Below are 20,862 nucleotides of genomic sequence, written 5' to 3'. Positions count from 1 at the left end.
GTTGTGTCTGATTGCATCTATGTGTTTTGTAAAATACGGGAATTGCACAACATACAGCTTGAAACCAGTCAGTATATGCAGGGAAATCAGTCAGTCTAGGTTCTTTTTCCTCCTCCTGATTGTATGTAGACTCACTGGTTCTCTGCAGCTGCACAATATGCAAAGATGTTCTCTTTTGAGCAACAAATCCATCTATATATTATTCACCCACTGCATGCACTTGTGTTCATATGCTCCTTCCCAGTGCCACCATGTCTGCAGGTCATGTGACATCCAGATGGAGCACACAAGTGGAGCAGCCAATGGAAACCATTCTCTCTTTTGACAAATCACTCCCATAGCCGGCTCCCTGCCTGCTTCCGTCTGTGCTCGCTGTATCTTTAATTACATCCACAACTATTTTTAAATGCACATCCTCCCCCCAGCATGTACTGTTCTTGTCACCTGTCTACCTGTCTTCTTGTCTCCTTTAATCCTTGTCATTAGTAAAGTCCTCCAACCAGGCAGCTCATTTTGTGCATCCGCCTTTGCTTAGATGTACTCTCCTCATCTTTCATTGTCGCATCTCATCAAAGCCTTACGTTTCAGCTAGTTCTGACATTCTTTGCAGGATGACAGCACCGCCTGTATTTGCAAGCAACCACAAATCACCTTTTCATGTTAGCGGTTTGGTGGGACAACATTTGCACACTTGTCATGCGTGCTGCTGAAGCTAGTTAGCCGATGTATGGAGCAAACAAATGACAGGACTTGTCTGAAGTCAGGAACATAATTATTATCTGTATTCTACCATGTGCAATTCAAAAAATCTCCATTGAGAAATGGAGCCATCCTTCTAAAGGCAACTTTATTTTTATACACTTAATTTTTATACCCACAGAGATTACAGTGCAAATCACAACACGTCTTGCTTCCCCTCAGACATTTTATTTTCCTGCGTCTTCACTCCGACAAAATAAACACATGCAACCTTTGCTATTCTATTCTATCCCTCTTCTTTCTCCTTTTCCATTTTCATTCCCTCCCCTCCTCTCTGCGTCTTCCAATGACTCACATGCTCCCCCTCCCCCCTGTGTGTCATATGTTTTCACCCCTTCTCCTCCCACCTCCCCGTCCCTCTGTCTCTCCCTCTCATTCGCCCACATTTGCTCACTTTCTCCACCAGGCTTCAAACACGCTGCAGGTAACATTTAAAAAGATTGATCTATTTCCTCATTCCCTCCATCCCTCTAAGCCTCCTCCATCCTCCTCCTCCTTCTCCTCGTCTCCTCCTGCTCTGTGTCTTCTCACCGTCTCATCTGTCCATTGGTCCATATTCATATTCACTGACTGAAACAGCACAGAAAATTGAACTGGCTTGTGGTCCGGAACAGGTTGACAGTAGATCCATAAATAGGTATGCATTATTAGCTTTTGATTTATGTTTCCTTCTCTGTGCGTTTGTGGGTGTGGGTGTATGTGTGTGGCAGCATCTTCCTAGGGAGCATTTTTTCCACAGCTTTCCATCCCTAAGGCGCATCACTATCATCACAGTGTGTGTGCATGAGAGGAAGAGCAAAAGGGGTGTGAAGTCCTTGTGACTAATGTGAAATTGAGGCACCTCAACGTCGCTGTTAGCCATTACGAGATGTTTTTTTATTACGTTTGATATTTTCATACGCATCTGTGTCTCTACGCCGATTCCCTCATTCACGATCATCCTGTTTTTGAATCAAAATGAGATCGAATGATTGTTAGATATGAGTATGAGCACCCAGCTGTTACGTACAGTACAAATGATGAAATAAAACAAATAAAACGGTTTCTTCGTTTTTTACAGGATGTCTATAGTGAATATTGTTGCCAGGGAGATCCTAGACTCCAGGGGAAATCCAACTGTGGAAGTAGATCTGCATACTGGCAAAGGTTGAAAAACAAATTTATTAAATACCATCACTCACATACTGTATCTGTGTTTTTGCATGATGATGGGATTGACAGTGCACCTAGTCTAATCCAGACCTCCAAAAATCCCAAGGTTGTATTGACACAAGCTTGCCTTCATGTTTTCCACCCCTCTCACCTCCTCCTCAACCTTTAACCCCTAATCATGTACCTCTACCTCCCCCGCCAATCCTCTTTTCTCCATCCCAGGTCTGTTCAGGGCTGCTGTGCCCAGCGGCGCATCCACTGGCATCTACGAGGCTCTGGAGCTCCGGGATGGAGACAAGACTCGCTACAAGGGCAAAGGTGAACATGAACTGCACAGTGAGATGTATCGTCTGTGCTTCTGTCTCTTGTCTTTGTCTCTGCTTATGCTTTGAGGATCTTCTTATGTGGTTTTGTGACATAAATGTGATCTGACAGTATTAGTCTTCCGTGGCTCTAAATAGCTCCTTCTCTCCTGATGTTTCAGGTGTAACCAAAGCTGTTGGTCACATAAATGACACTCTTGGACCTGCCCTCATTCAGTCTGTGAGTAGCAGTGCAGAATTTGATCCATTTTAAGCAGAAAGGACTAAACATTATGGTGAAGAATGCAGAACTACTAGGCAAGCGACATTTTGTTTGTCTGTCAGGGAATCAGCGTGTTGGAGCAGGACAAACTGGACAGCATGATGATCGAACTGGACGGCACCGACAACAAATGTAAGCCTCGTTCACATCTCATGTATTGTGATGACATATATGTGCAATGGCATGTTTCCGCACCAGTGGCCACTGTGCGTTGTGTGACAGCGTCTGTGTCTCTCCCAGCTAAGTTTGGGGCCAATTCTATTCTTGGAGTATCACTGGCCATATGCAAAGCTGGCGCAGCAGAGAAAGGTGTCCCCCTGTACCGTCACATTGCTGACCTAGCAGGAAACAGAGAGTTGGTCCTCCCAGTTCCTGTGAGTCCTTGTGCAAAAAATGTGCTTCTTCTGAACGCAAAAGCCCAAGCACAATCTCATCTCCCTTATCTGTGCCCCACTCAGGCTTTTAATGTGATCAACGGTGGTTCCCACGCCGGTAACAGGCTGGCTATGCAGGAGTTCATGGTACTTCCTGTAGGGGCGGAGTCTTTCCGTGATGCTCTGCGTGTGGGGGCAGAGCTCTACCAGACACTGAGGGGTGTCATCAAGGAGAAATATGGTCAGGATGCTACAAATGTGGGAGATGAAGGAGGGTTTGCCCCTAATATACAAGAGAACAGTGAAGGTAAGCACAGCCACAACATAGATCATCCTTCTCTTTATTTCCTGTGATCTTACCTTCAGTCTCTCTGTTTCTCTCCGTCAGCCCTGGAGCTGATAAAGACGGCTATTGAGAAGGCTGGATTCACAGACAAAGTGGTGATAGGGATGGATGTCGCTGCTTCAGAGTTTTTCATTGAGGGCAAGTACGACCTGGACTTTAAGTCTCCGCCCAACGCGGCCCGCAACATCAGTGCTGTCGAGCTGGCCGGCATCTACCAGGGCTTCATTAACAACTACCCAGGTGTGTGATGTGTGTGAGTTTGTGTGTCAGGTTTCAGCCCTGAAATGTGTCAAACAAACACTTTGTTTTACATAAAGAACACAATGTGGGCAACTCCCATTCATCGTGGTCCTTTAAAACAAGGGAAATGTATTGATTTCCACAGATCACGCAGGCTCATGGAAGTGTTAACGCCAGAGCTAATAGCCAATTGAACTTCTATCAGTAGCTGGACACACCAGCCTATTTTTCATATTTCTACAATTGCCATATTTCTTTCATCACCTCTTGGACAGATAAACTAGGAGAACAAGAGAGCTCGATGTCTCCACAGCCCAGTCTCTCCTACTGACACTCGGCCTGTTAAAGAGGTTTTAATTATGCGCTACAGCGCACATTTGGCAAGCAGGGACCTACTCTGATGTGGCTCTTTACCCTGCCAATGGTGTGCTTCTGCTTGTGTGGGCAAGTGCGTGTGTGCATGTGTGTGAAATGTACGTGCATCTTGAGACAATACCCTCATTAGAACCCTCACAGGCAATGTCACCGGTGCTCTGACTTGTAGGCGAGTAATGGATAAAATTAGTGGTTTTCAGAGCAGGAAGTAATATCAGACTTATGCGAATGAATGATCTTACCCCCCTCTCTTTCTATCAGTGGTGTCTATCGAGGATCCTTTTGACCAGGACGACTGGCCTGCTTGGTCACAGTTCACAGCCTCAGTGGGCATCCAGGTGAGATATCACACTGAGTATTTCACCACTATAATGGTCAAAACCAGGGGGCATTCAGTTGGTTGTAATCTGCAACCTCACCACTAGATGTCACGAAATCCTACACACTGGACCTTTATTGTCATTTATTTATGGATACATGTGCATGAAGTGACAACAAAGGTAACACTTTCAGAGCTGTATGGACCTGATATTACTGTGAACAACAAAATGCACTTCGATATGTCTGTACTTTGTTGTATAAATTGTGCAGGTGGTTGGAGACGATCTGACGGTCACTAACCCACGCAGGATACAGCGCGCCGTGGAGGACAAGGCCTGCAACTGCCTGCTGCTCAAAGTCAATCAGATTGGCTCTGTTATGGAGGCCATCAAGGCGTGAGTTGATTTTGTGTGTATTGGATGCGCAGACATACAGCAGGCACTCATGTCTGTGCATGTGCCTGCATGTGAGAGCATGCATCATAGTTAAACTGCTCCTGCCCCTCAGGTGTAAGCTGGCCCAGGAGAACGGCTGGGGTGTGATGGTGAGCCACCGCTCAGGAGAAACAGAGGACACTTTTATAGCTGACCTGGTGGTTGGTCTCTGCACTGGACAGGTAACGCGCACACACGCAACACAATGAGAAGGGTCGCCCATTCTCCATTCCCAATTTACTTGCCTGTAGAATCCTATATTTTTGTCATTGCAACTTAAGCACTGCAATTTTTCAAGCTATAAGCTCCAAAATAACTGTGTATTGTAGTTGTAACAACAGATATCAAGAGAAACATACCAAATATTTGCAGATTATTGCTTTAACATACTATTATTACAGAAGCAAGCACATGGCTTCTCTATGTAATGTGAATACTTTTGGTTTGGTGGCACTGGTCAGTCTAAAAATCATAACATACAAATTAAGAAGTAGATGCCATTATTTTTGACATTTTACAGACTTCATGATTTATATACATAAAAAAAGCACTCAAAAGAAGTGAAAATAGCTGTTAGTTGCTGTCTGCAGGTGTTGGTAATAATGCAGCCTCTCTGTGATTCTTTGTATTTTTGTCTCCCTTCAGATCAAGACTGGAGCTCCCTGTCGATCAGAACGTCTGGCCAAATACAACCAGCTCATGAGGTTTGTATTCATAACATGATTTCTATACGTGTGTGTGTGTAGAGAAATACATGTAAACATCACTTATACCACTTACGCCACTTTTATATTTCTCTTCTTCTTTCCCCCTTTGTTTCACCCGCCTCTCTCACATTCATCTGCCTGCTCTGCTTTTCTCTCTCTTTTCTTCCTCAACTCTGCTTCCTCTCAGGATCGAGGAAGAGTTGGGTGACCAGGCCCGCTTTGCTGGGCACAACTTTCGCAACCCCAGTGCCCTTTGAGTGCCAGCACCGGTAGCAGTGGCACAAAAAAAACACAAGAATTAAGAATATATACAAATCATGTAATATTTCCCTGACACACACATAGTAATGAAATAATGACACTTGTTTCAGTAAAGCTGTAAACACACTAAAACACACTTAAAAGCATTTAGACCAATTAGTTTTAAAATAACTAAAAATGCAGATAATGCACTGTAGCTGTTGACCTGGCGCTTCAGCGAGTGAGTGACTTAATTGACTACAGCTGGTTGCAGCAAAGCCTGAGCAAAGCCTGGAGGAAAGATCAGTGTTTCACCTCTCAGCAGATGAGCACCTCCCCTGATGCACTTGTTAGTTTCTTCCTCTTTCCTGATCCCTCTGGCTGTCTCCTTCTGTCCCACTGCAGAAGTGTTTGGATATTTCGTGCCCTGTCGTTTCCTCTTACTCCTGTTCCTCATGTTGTTTTTGATGTGAACACTCCGCAGCTTGCCACACAATTGCATCTGTTACTTTGTCTGTCTGAGGCTAAGCTTAATAAAGAAACCTGATTCATGTTAACTCGAACCAAAGCGCTATGTTTGTGTGTTTAAAGGAGAGGCTCTGCTGTGCCATTTATCTCCTCTCTTGCTTATAACTGAATTAAACATGGCTGAAAACCAGAAAACTACCTCTGCAGTGCTCTTCAGAGAGTATAAGCATTCAGCTTGTTGCTCTTCAGGTCACACTAAACATGATCTCACAGCAGTTGTTTGACATAGCTTACATAAAAAAAAGAATTGTGCAAAAAAAAGGGTAAAATTCTCCAAGAATATTATCCCACAGTGTACAGATGATCATTTTCTGTAGGATCCTTCAAATAATCATGAAGGAATCCTTTAGGAATTTAGAAGAGAGCCAACAGGGATTCAATATAAATCCTGCAGGAACTCAAGAGGAATCATCTGAATATTCTGCAGGAATTTAGAAAGATTTTTTTTTCTTGCAGAAATGTGCTTGGATAGTTCCATTATGCGAACCTCTCATGCATCTGCAGGATGACAAGAACAAAAATATGTGCCAGGAACAATCTGTTTGTACATGCAGCTGTCCATTAAAGCCACAATACAAAATACAGGATATAGTCTGCTGTCAAAGGCAAAACACCTGCTGTGAAATCCACGACAGGCTTTTTTCACAGCATAGCAGGAAAGGCACAGGTGTCATAATGGCTGCATTCCATTAAGGTGTTCCAGGTCCAGGGTCCTTGTATTGTGCATCTTGCTTCTCTCACACTGAGAAAGTAAAAGTGAGCCAAAACGAGAAACAAAGAACATTTTTAAATACTTTATTGTGAGACAGTAAATTTTCAGCTGCTCACACATTGCACAATTTTAGCATTCTTAAAATGTTATAGGATTACTGTTTCACATATATATATGTAAAATATATACATTAATAGGCCAAATGTCACTGAATGGGGCCGTGTAATTGCAGCAGCACAAACTGTATGCATCGCGTTGGTTTTCCACCACGGGGACATACACGCATTCAGTTTGTGATGCAAAAAATCATCTGACCACCCTGTTTGCTTCATGGATTAACACTTTAAATTTTACACAGCATATCATCCATACACTAGACAATATCCAATCCATGAAAGTGTCCCCTAAAGTTTCAGATTAAAATGCAGTTCCTGAGTTTAGTGTAGAAATATGCTGTATCAAGCTTTAAGTTTAACAGCTCGTGAAAGTGTCACGCAGGAAATAACGATGAGCCGTTTACTGCCAGCACTCCTCTCCTGCCTTATTTGCCGTGACACTGTTGCTTTTTGCTGTAATAATTTTCACATTCTTCATAATCATAACAACCTGTTCCTCTTGACTGAAGTAGGCGGCGCGCGAGCTTTCCATTTTGTGCGGAAGAAGAGTCAAATGACGCGCTTAACGCGCACAGATCCCGATGAAGAAAACCTGCGTTAACAAAGAAAGTTGAGAACAACCGTCGTGCCGCCCACGATCTCTGACTGGGGTTTTAGTCTTTACGCAAAGACAGCCTGGCTCTGTCGACCTTGCTTCCTAGCTCATCCCCCGCCCCCCCAGCTGTCGCCACATTGCAACGTCGCGCGGTTGCAGATCCGCCGCACGCGCCGGTCGTTGCGCAAGATGGGCAGCAGAGGGAGTGCGAGCGCAACGAAGCGCTCTCTTCCTGTCGTGCCGGGCTGCTGGTGATGATGATGAAGGAAGGCTGGAGCCGCGCAGGCGCACCGGGTACAGTCTCCGGCCGGGTTGCCATGGTTACCACACAATAGGAGACGGGACAGGGGGCTGCGTGAAGGGGAGAGAGGGAGAGAACGACAGCAGCGGAGCGGAGGGGAGGGAGGGGAGGAGGAGGTCTGCAGAGCCGCTTGACTGGACACACCGCTGCAAGCTTTTCCCAGTCAGACAGACAGACGGACAGACGGACAGGGAGCTGCTGGACAGACACATAACACAACACAGGGCACGATTTAATTGTCCATTTCTTAATTGTTTAATTATTCCAGACGAGAAAACGAGTTGGAGCTTCTTTGTTAAGTTGCTGACATTGTCCCTAAAATGCCCACATAATTATACACACACGCACACACACACACACACACACACACACACATATATATATATATATATATATATATATATATATACACACACACACACACACACACACACACACGTATATATATATATTTGGATTCTGGCTTGTCCACCTTTCAGCTTGTTGGCCTTGGATTCAGTGAGGCCTGAAAGAACAAAGACCTACAGGACGTTTCTTCCTCCTCAGGGTTCATCGCGAGATAAAACCACACAGCGAGTTAGTTCAGTCTGAAGCAGAGCCTCTCCATACAGTAAAGGTGACTCTGGAGGGACTAGGCAACAGAGACAGAGAGAGACCCTCCCTCTTGATCCCCTCCCTCTTCAGAGTTTTGGCCCTCTCGCTGCGCCTCTCTTCCTCCTTCTCCCTGCCTCACTACTCCCTCCTTCTCCTCCTCCTCCTCTTCTAGCCTCCCCCTCTCTCCTCATGCAAATCACGCCCTCTCTTCTCTCACTTTCTCTCACCCGACGTGCATCCCTCTCTCCGGCTCACCCCTCCGCTAAAAATTGTGACTGTAAGACCGGAGAGGGGTATTAAAAAAAAGTGCAAGTCGTCTTAGAGGAAGAGGGGGAGTAGGTAGGGTGGGAGAGGGAGGGGGGGCAAAAAAAAGAAAAGAAAAAGGGGGCGAAAGGGGGTGGGGAAGAGGCGAGGGTACGCATCAATTTGTAGTCTTCACTTGGCACCCCTGTTTTTTTTCCTGCAACGAATAGAAAGAGATTTCTTCTGCATTATTGTTATTATCGGAGCCCGTTGCAATATGAGCCAGCACAAGCCTCTGTTGACAGACGCCTGGGCTCTGAGGTGTGCGTGTCAGCGCGCAACATAAAACGACAAAACAGAGGGAGAGAAAGGAAAGGGAGAGTGAGAGTGAGAGCACGCATCGCTGGATATTATAGGTAAGGAGAAGAAAAAATGGATGCTTATACTCAGTTTGGAGCTATTCCTGTTGGCCACGTTTGTGATCTCCCTCCCTTTTTTCCCTTTGTGCGTTAATTATCAGCATACTCCTGCGTTACGGCTGAATTATGTCCCGGTGAATTAATGTTAATAGAGTGCACGACGCGCACCCACATTCCAGCGAGGAGAGGGAAGGGAGAGCCGGTGCGAAATGCTATGATTCGCCATTCCATATCATCTTTCTTTTAAGATGTGCAGCGTCTAGAAACAGCATTGCACAGGCATCCATTCTGATTGTGAACATGTATGTGCTGCTGAACACGACTCTCTCCGTCGGAGGTGGACTGTGTTCCGCCGGGGAAGTCTGAGGCAGGCGGCACAGCGGCTTTGGCCGGTCTCCTCTGCATGTGTATCAATAACATTCGCAGGAAGAAAGAAGAAAGAGTCGTTGCGGTGCCCGCTCGCTGGTGATGTAAGCAAAGCAACTGCATGCTGCTGCTTTGCATCACATGCAGTGGTCAATTTGTTGATAGTGCATGTGCTGTGTGCGTATGCTCGCGTGTGTGTTGGTGCGTGAGCATGCAGAGAGACTGGTGATGTTAATGGTGGTGTATTATATGTTGGTGATGTGTTTGCGTCCTAGTTGTTTACTGACCATGGCCATGGACCTGCCAGTGGACCACAGACAGGCCAGCAGCTGCCACCTGTAACTGAGATGCATGATGTATACAGTAACCCACTGGGCAATAAATGTTTTCCAGTCCAGTGTGATAAACTTTGTCATACGTTAATTAGGCCGATTGCACATATGCATCATTGTCTATAAATACATGTTCTATCTTTTATGCATATGAAGTGTGAACAGTGATTGTGACTGTTAAGGTTTTACTCTTGACTGAATCAGTCACTGCAGCATGCACTAATAATTAATGCATAGCCATGTGTAGTGGAGCAGCTACAGGATTTACAGGAGCATGTCCGCTTTGACACACGCAAAAATCAGTGTGTAGCTACTGTATTTATTGGCTGCATAGCAGAGTGTGCATTAGCTCTACTAACTCTTGGCCAAATATATCCTTTTTTCAGCCAGTGGTGTGCACTATTTATATCCTCATTCAATATACATGAGACATTTTTTTCGTCATAGTGGTACATGAATGAATGGATTAAATGAGGCCTTGCAAAGTAGTCCACCTATGTTGTCAGGCACACACAAACGGATAAAGGATCTTGATATTGTGCATTTCCCTAATGGCTGGCTGGCTGGATAAATAAGCATGTGATTCTGCCGGCCATAACCAGGTCATGTGGGTTAACCACAAGTGGCTGTGGGTTTGGGCCGTTGTGGTGAAGGTGGAAGGAGGGGGGTGTGGCCCCATAGTCCCAAGATGTTTGCTGGAGTCTTCTGCAGACTGCTATCCAAAATGCAGTCTACCAATCAGTGCCTTTTCTGCTCTGCTCTTATTATTGGTTGTTTCAATGTCATAGCACACAATTATACTAAACCCAAACCAGTGCATTCTGTTAGTGTGAGTGGGTTAACCTATTGTGCCTGTGGGTTCTTGCTGCTGTGGTTTAGACAGAAGGCGGAGAGGAAACTGTTTTCAGTGGAAAGCAGTTGTGCTAATACAGTGTGAAGCATGCTGGGAACTTAAATATTGTAACAGAGCTTTTGAAGTTTTAAACTCAGATGTTTTCGTAATGTCACAAATTCTTGAACTCCACACTCGGTGCAGATAGCAAGCGACATTGCTCATTATTGCAGCCGTACATGGACTGATGTTCTTAAGCAAGGCTTTGAATTCTCTGTAGGATTTCCATGCAGATAGAGACTGAATAACGCCTTCTTTGTTTATGCTTCTTTACAGGTTTGGTAGCTCTCATGGTGTAACACACAACCCAGTCAGTGAGCAACAGGAACCAGTTCAGATGCTGCAATGGCTTGTGTTGTAAAATGGACGTTTTAAAGAAGAAATAATGAAAACAAGGACACACAAAGAATCGGTATGAGTGCGGCCTACGTCTGTTTTTCACAGTGATGTCAGGGGTTGCATACCTGCCTCATTCTTATACTGTATGTAGTGCAGTTGGAAGTATGGCTACATCATAATTAGTTCATGATGTGATAGTATTTCAAAATAACCACAATGACTAAGATGTAAATTATTTATTTGGTTGTGGGATTCCACCTTTATATTTTACTCTTTCCTCTGCTTACATTTTCTCCCTCTGTGTCCTTCTGCCTTTTCTCTATTATACCTTGTTCTTCTCTTCACCTCCCTCTCCTTTTTATTCTTGTTCCTCACTTGTTTTTGCCCTTGCAACATTCCACCTTGAATTGAACGAACATGACATTCTTTTGGCTTTGTAATCAACACATCTCCTTTTTCCTCTCTGTGCATTTCCTTATTCATGTAACTCTGCCTTGTTTTAACATGTAATCCCCCCCCCCCCCATTCCATATTGCCCCCTTCTGCTGGACTTTGGGTTTTGCAGATGCCCATGCGCAGTGGGCGACGGCGGGGGGCAAGTGAGGAGAGAAGGGGCAGACGCCCGCACCCCAGCCCCACTCGGCCTGAACGCAGTGATAGACAGACGGTTAGCGCTTACTTCTTCTTTTTCGTTGTTTGGCCATAAGTTTATGTGTGTGCATGCAAGTCCCAGAGTCATGACGAATAAGGAACCGTCTCTTTGTATTGAATTGTGTGTGTGTGTGTGTGTGTGTGTGTGTGTGCTGTCTATGAGTCATCAGTATGATTGCCACAGACATACCCTTGCAGTGTCAGTATTGTTCGATAGTGTGTCTTGCAGCTTAGCACCTTTAAATCTTTGATGTTTCATGTTTGACACTGATGTTGTGTGTGTGTGTGTGCATGAATGCATGCAAGCGTGGCTTTGTTCTAAAAGCAGTCATAGACATGTTAGGGATTCAAAGGCATCACCACAGAATTAAAAGTCTTGATTTGTTTTAGCAAAGAGGTGCTGGTGAGGAATTGGCTGGAAATCGCTTCAGTCGCAGATCACAAGGGCATGATTCATCAGAGAGTGAGGGGGAGGAACTTGTGTCTCCTCCAAAGAGGCAGAAAGTTCAGGTTTGTGTTACATTTCATCAACCTGTTATATAAAGACTAATTATAAAGCTTTGATTCTGCTAAATCATCTAAAAGGCACTGTCGAAGCTATTACAAGTTTATATTCTTTGTTTCTATGAATATATAGACAGCCAATAATAACACCTTCACAGAATTTAATTTTTGCCTCCTCCACAAATGCTCTTTTCTTGTCAGGATTCGGCCTCTGCCCCAAACCCTCCAACATCAACACACTCGACTGACAGCTCGGCTCCTTCCACTGTCCCACCTCCAACCTCAGTTGCCAGCCAATCCCGTGAGAGTGACAACGAAGATGGCCAATCCCAGGGCAGTAGGAGTTCAGTTGTAGGGAGCCTGGCCAATAGCAGCAGTAGTCTGAGCAGTGGGCGGGATATAGACCAGGACAATCGTTCCTCATCCCCGAGTCTCTCTGCTTCCCCTTTGGGTAGCCTGGACTCTGACTCTGATGGCCCCGACTCACCAAAGCAAGGAGAGAGGGAGCGGGAGAAAGGCAAGGAGGGAGGAGCGGGGAAGGTGGCAGGAGAGGATAGGAGGGCGCTACGAGAGGGGAGAGGGGAGGAGTCCTGTGGAGATGGAGAAAAGCGTGATGTGGATGCACGAATTGAAGACTGTCCATCTCTTAAGCCCCCCTCCACTCCATGCTCTTCCTCTGGTCTGACTCCCTCTCTGCGTGGAGCAGGGGATTCATCAAATGACAGCAATAGTGGGAGGAAGTCCTATTTCTCCCTGGACTCCAAATTGATGTGTAAAGTTGAGTATGGTGGACCGACCAGCGTCGATGGTGCACTCAGTGGCAACAGAATGAATTCCAAAGCCAGCACTCAGTGTGTGACCAAGACAGCGATCTCGGGAGGAGATTTTTCCCACAACAGCCCCAACCTTCCCCACTCTTTGCCCCCTCCTCTTCCTCCTCCACCTGCCCTGAAGCCCCTGGAGCTCGGGGGACAAAACCTGCCTGCTGAGGTTAAGACAGAAAGAGACAAAATAGAAAAGGCAGACAAACTCCTGGACAAGCCTCAGTCCACTCCTCCTTCACTGTTGCCACAGACAGGCCCACAGCCACAGTCCCAGTCCCAGCCTCAGACCCAACCCTCCACCCACCCTCACCACTACAGCTCCACCAGCTGGCAGGGTGGCACAGCAACTGGTTGCCAGGGCAGCTGGGCCTACACCCGTTACCCTGGAAACCACCACCCACACCAACCACAGCACCAGCCCCCAGTGCAGCAGCAGCAACTTCCCTCTGTTTACAACCCTCCGTCCTCTCGCCACTCCTCCTCCCACCCCTCTTACCTCCCCCATCCTCACCCCCACCCCCACAGGGAGTACCTTCCCAGGTACGCTGGAGGGGGAGGGGACAGAGAGAGGGGGGCTGCAGGAGAGAGGGAGAGGGGAGTGAGGGGGGAGTGTGGGGGGAGGGAGATCAACAGGGAGTTCTCAGCTCCCATTGGCAATAGCAGTAACAATAGTAGTGGGGGTAATAGTAATAGTACTTGTGGTGGGATCACTGGGTCCAACAGCATCCAAGGCAGGGATTTTGGGGGTCTTTCAGTGGGTCAGAACCGGGAGTTCCAAGCTTCTGGGAGAGATGGACCTAACTTGGGTCCTGAAAGAAGAGACTTTGGTCCGGCTTTCAGAGACAGGGAACGAGAAAGGGAAAGGGAACGGGATGCAGGGAGGGAGTTTCCTCTGCCAAACCAAAACCAGAGTAGAGACTTTGGCCCCAACGGAACTGGAGGGGGGCATCCCAGAGACAAAGATGGAGGCAGATGGGGTGAGTTTGGGGGCCAGACAAGAGAGGTTGTAGGCAACAGTAACCCAAACAACAACTCCATCCCGCAGGGAAACCCCCCAAGTTCAACCAGCGGGCTTCCTGTCACCCCCATGCTGAACCGAGATCCACCTGCATCACCCCAAAACAACCCCAGTCACCCTTCCCATTCCTCTCTGCCCCCACACCCCCACCCACATCCCCCAAACTCAACCAACCGAGACTTCCCTCCTCCCATGGACCAGGCACAAACCCCCTCCTCTGGAGCAGACCACTTTCACAGAGAATATCCATCCACTGGAGGAAAAGACTTTCCCGCTGGTGCACCTCCTTCCAGTGGCACAAATCGAGAGTACCTCAGCCCCCCTGGGGTGACTCCAAACATAGGACGAGAGTATTCAGGGCCTGGAGGAACCCATCATGCCCACCCACCTCACCCCCACTACCAGTCCGGGCCAAGAGACAGAGACAGAGACTCAAACCTGCGAGAGTCTGCTCTGTACCAAAATCGTGGCGGCTCAAATCAGCCTCCTGCACTCTCTCCTTCCTCCTCTTCCAGCCATCATGGTCACCCTCCGAATGCTACTTATCCCCCACCACCACCTCAGCCTCCTCTACCCCCACCTCAAACCTCCCATAACCAGCCACCCCCATCAGGTATGGCACCCAATGTACGTCCCCCACACTACCAGTCCTCCACCCAGACTCCTCCAACACCCTTATCTCCATTACCCAGCCCATCCACAAATCAGATGGGAGGCTTCTCATCTTTTCCCCCTGGCTCCTCCTCTGGGCCCAACATGCCACTTCCTGGGCCAGGTGTATCATCCAGCTGTTCACCTGGATGTCGCCCCTCCCCTTTTCATGGCACTTTGAACAGCCACCCTCCATTCAGTGGAACGTACCACTCCAATGGAAACAGTGGCAGTAACTTGGCCAACAGCAATAGCAACAGTAACGTGCCCAATAGCAGCAATACCAATTCGCAATCACTCTCGCCTCAAACTGTCTCAAAAGGACCTCCACCTCTTAGTAACTCAGCCAACAACAACAGCATTTCAGCCCCTGCTCCTGGTTCTTCACTCCCTGGTGGAGATGGACACTTGGATTCAGGCCCTCTTCCCACACCTGTTATCAAAGAGGAACCAATAGAAGACAGGGAAGACAGTGAAAGCCCACCACCCGTGTTGAGGAGCCCCTCTCCTGAACCCAAACCTGTGGACATTCCCATCCACGCCAGCCAGTCAGCACGGTAAGTCAAAGTGGCATCGTCATCCTATTTAAGACTGTCAATGTGTCGCTCTGTTCAGTCCCTCTTTATGTGATCGGATGTAATTAACAGTAATGGTGTCTGTTAACGATGGTGCTTCTGACACGTGATGGTTGTAATAACGGTGCACTACACTGCTGTGTCACTCGTGTCCAGGTTTCACAAGGTCCTTGACCGTGGCAGTGGGAACTCCTGTGCCCGCAGCGATGTCCTCTTCGTCCCGTTGGACGGCTCCAAACTTTGGAAGAAGAGGAATGAGGTGATTGAAAGGGCGCGCAGGGAGGTGGAGCAGCGGGCCAGAGACCTAAGAGAAAAAGAGAGGGAACGAGAGAGGGAGCGTGAGAGGGAACTGGATCGACACCTACAGGTGTGCACATTTGAGTGTGATAATTATCTAGCGTGTCAGATTTAATGGATTTGATGTAGATTAAATTGATCACTTTAATGGGTGGGGAGTAAAGCAGATCAGGGCAGATGTGATTTACTGTCTTTTACTGTTTTCTCTGCAGCAGCAGAAGGATGTCAACGCCGCTGGAGGGGGTCGCCAGGGCTCCTCTCTCTTCTTCCCCTCCTCATCTTCCATTATCCTCGATCCTTCTTCTTCTTCCTCGTCTTCTTCGGGCAACTCTGTCTCCCACCCTGCCCCTCATCCACAGCATCATCCCTCACACCCGCATGCTCACCTTCCTCCGGCACACCATCTCCACCCCACCCTCGCTCACTCTATCCCCCACTCCCTCCTTCTGCCATCCATGGGTGGGGCAACAACAGTAGTTGGCCCTCAGGGAGCCCTGGGAATAGGTTTAGGAGGTCCATATCTGGGCCCTGACACCCCAGCGCTGAGAACCCTGAGCGAGTATGCTCGCCCTCATGCGATGTCGCCGCTTGGGGCAGGAGGTCGTGCACAGACACACCACCCACAAGTTCACCATGGCCACCCCCACGTCCATCCCTCATTCTTCCTTCCTCAGTTCCAGAATCATGCTCTAGGCCACCCACATCATCTGCCTACTGATGCAGCTACAGCTGCTGCCATCTTGGGCTTTTTGTATGGTGGCAGCCTTGAAGGGGGTCCAGGGGTTGGAGGCCATGCTGGGGTTGCAGGAGGCCCCATACCTGGAGGGATTGGGGGCACAGGGTTAGGAGGAGTTGGTTTCCCGCATGCTATGGCTGCACATCGGGATCGAATAAAGCCAGGATTTGAATTTAAGAGCGATGAGCGGGTTTACCCACCAGGGTCCATACCTGATCCTGCAGCTCTGGCCCTTGCTCACTCTCATTCACATCATGTCCATGCCAATGCCCAAGCGCATGCACACTCCCTGCTCCTTGGAGGAGGTGCAGTGGGACCTAATGAGGTGTCACTCTATGGCACTCCTCCTCCCCCAGCTCCCGCTGGCCCCCCACACCTCCAGAACCCAACTCTGGCACCAGTAACTCGACCTCCCAACCCTCCTGCCCCTCAGTCCCTGTCCAATCCACCCCCTTCATCTCTCCTTCCACCCTCTCTCCCCTCTCACCCGTCATCTGCACCACCGACTGCCCCTCCAGCCCCACCAGGCCCTGCTGCTCCTCCCCCAGCTCCTCCTGCACCTGCTCCACCGACCTCCAACGCCACCTCACTTCATCACCCAGTCCCCCATTCTTCTTTTCCCAGCTCCCTGTCCTCTCATCTGCCACCAGCCCCTGCTCCAGCTGCTCCTCCTGAGAGCTACCCTACTCCCACTCGCTCTCCTGCCTCGTACGAGCGAGACAGGAGTGGAGAAAGGGAGCGGGAGAGGGAGAGAGACAGAGCAACTTTGCCGGCCTTTGGGGACAGAGAGCGAGAAAGAGAAAGGGAGAGAGAAAGGGGAGGAAGTGGTGGAGGCGGAGGAGGAGGAGGGGGAAGTGGAGGAGGAACGGGTGGAGGAGGTGCAGGAGAGAATCTGGGGCGTCTTCAGATGTTAAACGTGACGCCTCATCATCACCAGCATTCACACATCCACTCACATCTTCACCTGCACCAGCAAGACACAGGTACCCACTGCTACTAACAATGCTGTCATTACTGGTATGAACTAAACGGGAGTGTGTACTGAAAGATTAAAGGATCAAGGTTGCAATTTTCTATAGATCGTAGACCTCCATCATCGTTCAAAAAATATTTAAAATTAATCTAAGAGCCACACTGTTGCACTGGATGACGTGTCCCTTCTTTAAGATGAACTCTGTAGTTTATTTTGAATCAACCAAACACACCAAATGTGTCTTTATTCACTGAAAATAATCCAAAACAAATGCACCATTTACTCCTCTTTGTGGATTACATTTGCTAACTACAACTACAATGCTTGATAATGACTACAGGGCCTCTTTTTAAAAATCAAACTATATATTTATGAACCATTTTTAAAAAAAGTTTTATAGCTTCTGTAGCATTTTGTGATGGAGGAATACACTTTTGGTTTTGGTCTTTTCATGAGAGCTGTGGACAGTAAGAATAACACCGGCCTCCTTCTTTTAACTCCAATATAAATCATTTTTGTTTAGTGTAGTTCAGCATTGAGATCTCAGTTTAGTAACACCAATGAGCAGAACATGTATGAAAAGCAAGAGAAGCCTTTCGTCTCTCTGAAAAAACTTAAACATAATAAATTTACATATTACTATTTACATTTCACATTTACACTAGGCAGAATGGTGAGATGTTACACATGGCACATTAACATGTGTGTCAAGGAACACTGTTTTCCATTTATCAATATATATATAGTCATTAAAGTTTTGTGAAGATAAAAAGTATTGTTATTCTCACGCTGCGTTTATGGGCCACTTGAACAAAGTTATTTTAATTATATTGCATGAATGTTGCATCCTGCATCCAGACTTCTGTGACTTTATTTAACTGTCTTTAGCTGTTTGTTACCAGGAATCTGGAATCAATTAAATGTAGCATTAATTCCTTCTCATGCTGTGTGCTTTGTTTTGAATTCAATGCTTTGATTCTTATTTAATATATCCTGTATTTCCTACTACATCACTGGCATCCAGCGACGGGCGGGGTTCACCCCCTGATGGACCCGTTGGCGTCGGGGTCTCCTTTAGCACGCCTCCCTTACCCAGGAGCCACACTAGGCACCCCCATCCTGGCTCACCCCCTCACTGACAGCGAGGTGCTCCGCCAACAGCTGTTCGGTGAGGAGAAGGCTCCTCGTCCATGTACTTGCTCAGTTTCTTTCTCTAAAACCTCCACAGTGCTGACAGTTTATGAAAAGATTTTTTGAATATGATGACGATGACTGACGTCAGTGCTGTTTTCCTTGCTTCCCCTCTTTCTTCTTTGTTTCGTTTACAGGTGCTCCTTTCCGTGACCTGCCCCAGCCGTCCTCCCTCACTGGCCCCATGTCAGCAGCCCATCAGCTCCAGGCCATGCAGCAGGCCCAGAGCGCAGAGCTGCAGATCCAGAGACTGGCCCTGGAACAACAGTGGATCCATCACCATCACCACCACTCCCTCACCCAGGACGAGTATTACAGGTACAGACGCTGTGTGTGTCCATTGTTGACTGACACAATCAATGCAGATTGAATGTTTCTGTAAGGTTGCAACCAGTTGGTGATTTTTTCAGTTTTTAACAGGGGGAATGGTCCAATGGGAGCACCCCCTGCTCCCAGCCAACACGCACCCATCTACACCTCTCAAAGGACATTGTTACACCAAATTTATAGTAAAAGCTATTTCTGTAGTCACGTTTCCTCTGATTTAATTTTGTACAGAGGTGTTTTGTTCTCGGGTGTATTTTCAGCAGCACAGATGTTACTGAATGATCATAGAAATATTGTAGGATTATTGTAGAAATACTACAGGCAGCAGTGTGTCTCTATGATCCTCTCGCTCTTCTGTGACTTAATGTTGCTACGTGTCACTTTGATCATGAAGGTGACACTATTCTACAGAGTGTATAGGCTACTACAAAGCAAAGAATTGAGTATTTATAGTATACATCTGAAACTAACAGAGGGGCGGACTGAGAGAAGAAGGCGCAATTACAAATCCATCTGCTGCTTCAGCACCACGGACAGTGTCGTGGATTTATCAACACGCAGCACAGGTAGGCTGCTGATGTTTCAGAGCCGTGGTCGCCGCCTTAGATTCTAACTTACGCAAACCTCCGTCAGAAAAAGGATCTCTGAGTCAGGATGACTAGACCAACATATTCAACTAAACAAGCCCTCTGCTGCTGCACTCTCTGTTGCCAGGCGATAGAGAGGTGGGATGGCAGGTCAAAAAAAGAAGATGCATTTTGATCATTTTGCTAATGAGCAGGTTGGCAACACCCCCTAATCTTCCCTCTATTTGTGTACTGGTTGCCACTAACAATTGTTTAAATTGTCCATTCATCTGTTAATTGTTTTTTGTTTTTTTTTTTTGATTAATTGATGATGTCTCTTTTTTGAAATGCCCATCACAACTGGCATTTGGCAGTCTTGGGCATGTCCACAAACAGTGGTTACAATTGGCTGGCCCATCACAGAAAAAAGTAGGTAGAAAGCTGGGAAAATTCTGATGCATCTCAGCTGTAAAAGGTAGCTCGGTTGTATGGAACAGAGGATGTTATCTTCACCCATAAGTGTCAAAAAATGTACATCTTACTTGTACTTATATATTGGAATCCTGTAAAATGCAATCTCTATATTTAAAGAAAGCTTTTAAAATGTATCCCAAACAGGCGTTGTTTTGGGAGCAAAAGCATTAACCTGCAATTGATAAAAACTGAACCCCAACGTTAGCTGTGACATCTGTCCAAACATGAAATTGCACTCTAACGTGGCTTCTCCTTTAACCTTTTTAGTCACCTGAAGAAAGAAAGTGACAAGACCCTGTGAGGGAGGGGCACGACGAAGAGCGGCATGGAGAAAACCGAGGGAGAATGTGTGCAAAGTGAAACGAATAACGCAAAAACAAAAGCACTGAAAACAATGAAGGAACAAAGACTCAAAACAAAAGCTGGACTAATGGACAGGAAATTCACTGAGGAAAACAAGAAGATTTCGAAGGATTAACAAAAGAGGGAGGAGGGCGTGAAAATGTTGCACACAGTCCCTGCTAACTGCACCACGTTGAAGGTCCAGACTCCAGCGCTTCCCTGCATAATGTTCTCAAACTCCAGTCCTGTTTTGTATCGTGCTCTGTACAGTATATTAGATGGGGGCGACAATAGTGAAGTACAGTATGTGTAAAATACTTGATGCCAGAAGGAATGTGTACATGAGTCTCTTTTATGTCATTGCATGTAGCTAGGCGCTTATTCTGAACTGGTGGAACTTTTGGTTCTATTTTTAGTAACTCCCCCCTCTTTTGTATCTGAGGGGTGTTCTATATGCATGAGACCAGCAATTTAGTGTTATGTTATGTTTATGATCAATAGTATTGTTATTATGATTAATGTTGTCTGTTTGTTGATAATGATATAATTATATATACAGTACATATTATTTGTATTATTTTTTTACATTTTCATGGTATGGCAGTCGGTTTTTATTTTTATTTTTTATTTTCAATTTACCTTGTGAAACAAGATGCAAATGAAGGCAAAAAAATCTGGAAATAAATTATAATCTTTTTTTGCTAGTCTCTTGCCTATTCATGTGTGCACTATTTTCTCCCCTCTCACATACATTCAGACTATT

The 20,862-nt window shown here is 46.6% G+C and overlaps 2 protein-coding genes across 2 annotated transcripts; both read left to right on the top strand.

Annotated features, from left to right (window-relative positions):
* The first annotated feature begins 1,154 nt into the window (after nt 1-1,154).
* Nucleotides 1,155-6,071, top strand: LOC121610087 (gamma-enolase-like). Its single transcript, XM_041942013.1, has 13 exons — nt 1,155-1,183; nt 1,820-1,905; nt 2,134-2,229; nt 2,396-2,454; nt 2,559-2,628; nt 2,737-2,870; nt 2,955-3,177; nt 3,259-3,456; nt 4,093-4,169; nt 4,423-4,547; nt 4,660-4,768; nt 5,232-5,290; nt 5,481-6,071. The coding sequence occupies exons 2-13, from the start codon at nt 1,821-1,823 to the stop codon at nt 5,548-5,550; spliced, it is 1,305 nt and encodes a 434-aa protein (XP_041797947.1). The 5' UTR covers nt 1,155-1,183; nt 1,820; the 3' UTR covers nt 5,551-6,071.
* Nucleotides 6,072-11,016: 4,945 nt separating this feature from the next.
* On the top strand, nt 11,017-20,562 carry atn1 (atrophin 1). Its single transcript, XM_041941878.1, has 9 exons — nt 11,017-11,043; nt 11,536-11,637; nt 12,012-12,131; nt 12,327-15,175; nt 15,350-15,560; nt 15,703-17,209; nt 18,224-18,391; nt 18,528-18,708; nt 20,025-20,562. The coding sequence occupies exons 1-9, from the start codon at nt 11,017-11,019 to the stop codon at nt 20,056-20,058; spliced, it is 5,199 nt and encodes a 1,732-aa protein (XP_041797812.1). The 3' UTR covers nt 20,059-20,562.
* Nucleotides 20,563-20,862: the final 300 nt, after the last annotated feature.

The sequence above is a fragment of the Chelmon rostratus genome, chromosome 8 (assembly GCF_017976325.1).
Source record: "Chelmon rostratus isolate fCheRos1 chromosome 8, fCheRos1.pri, whole genome shotgun sequence".
Taxonomy (NCBI): domain Eukaryota; kingdom Metazoa; phylum Chordata; class Actinopteri; order Chaetodontiformes; family Chaetodontidae; genus Chelmon; species Chelmon rostratus.
This window is presented reverse-complemented; position numbering and strand designations above follow the sequence as displayed.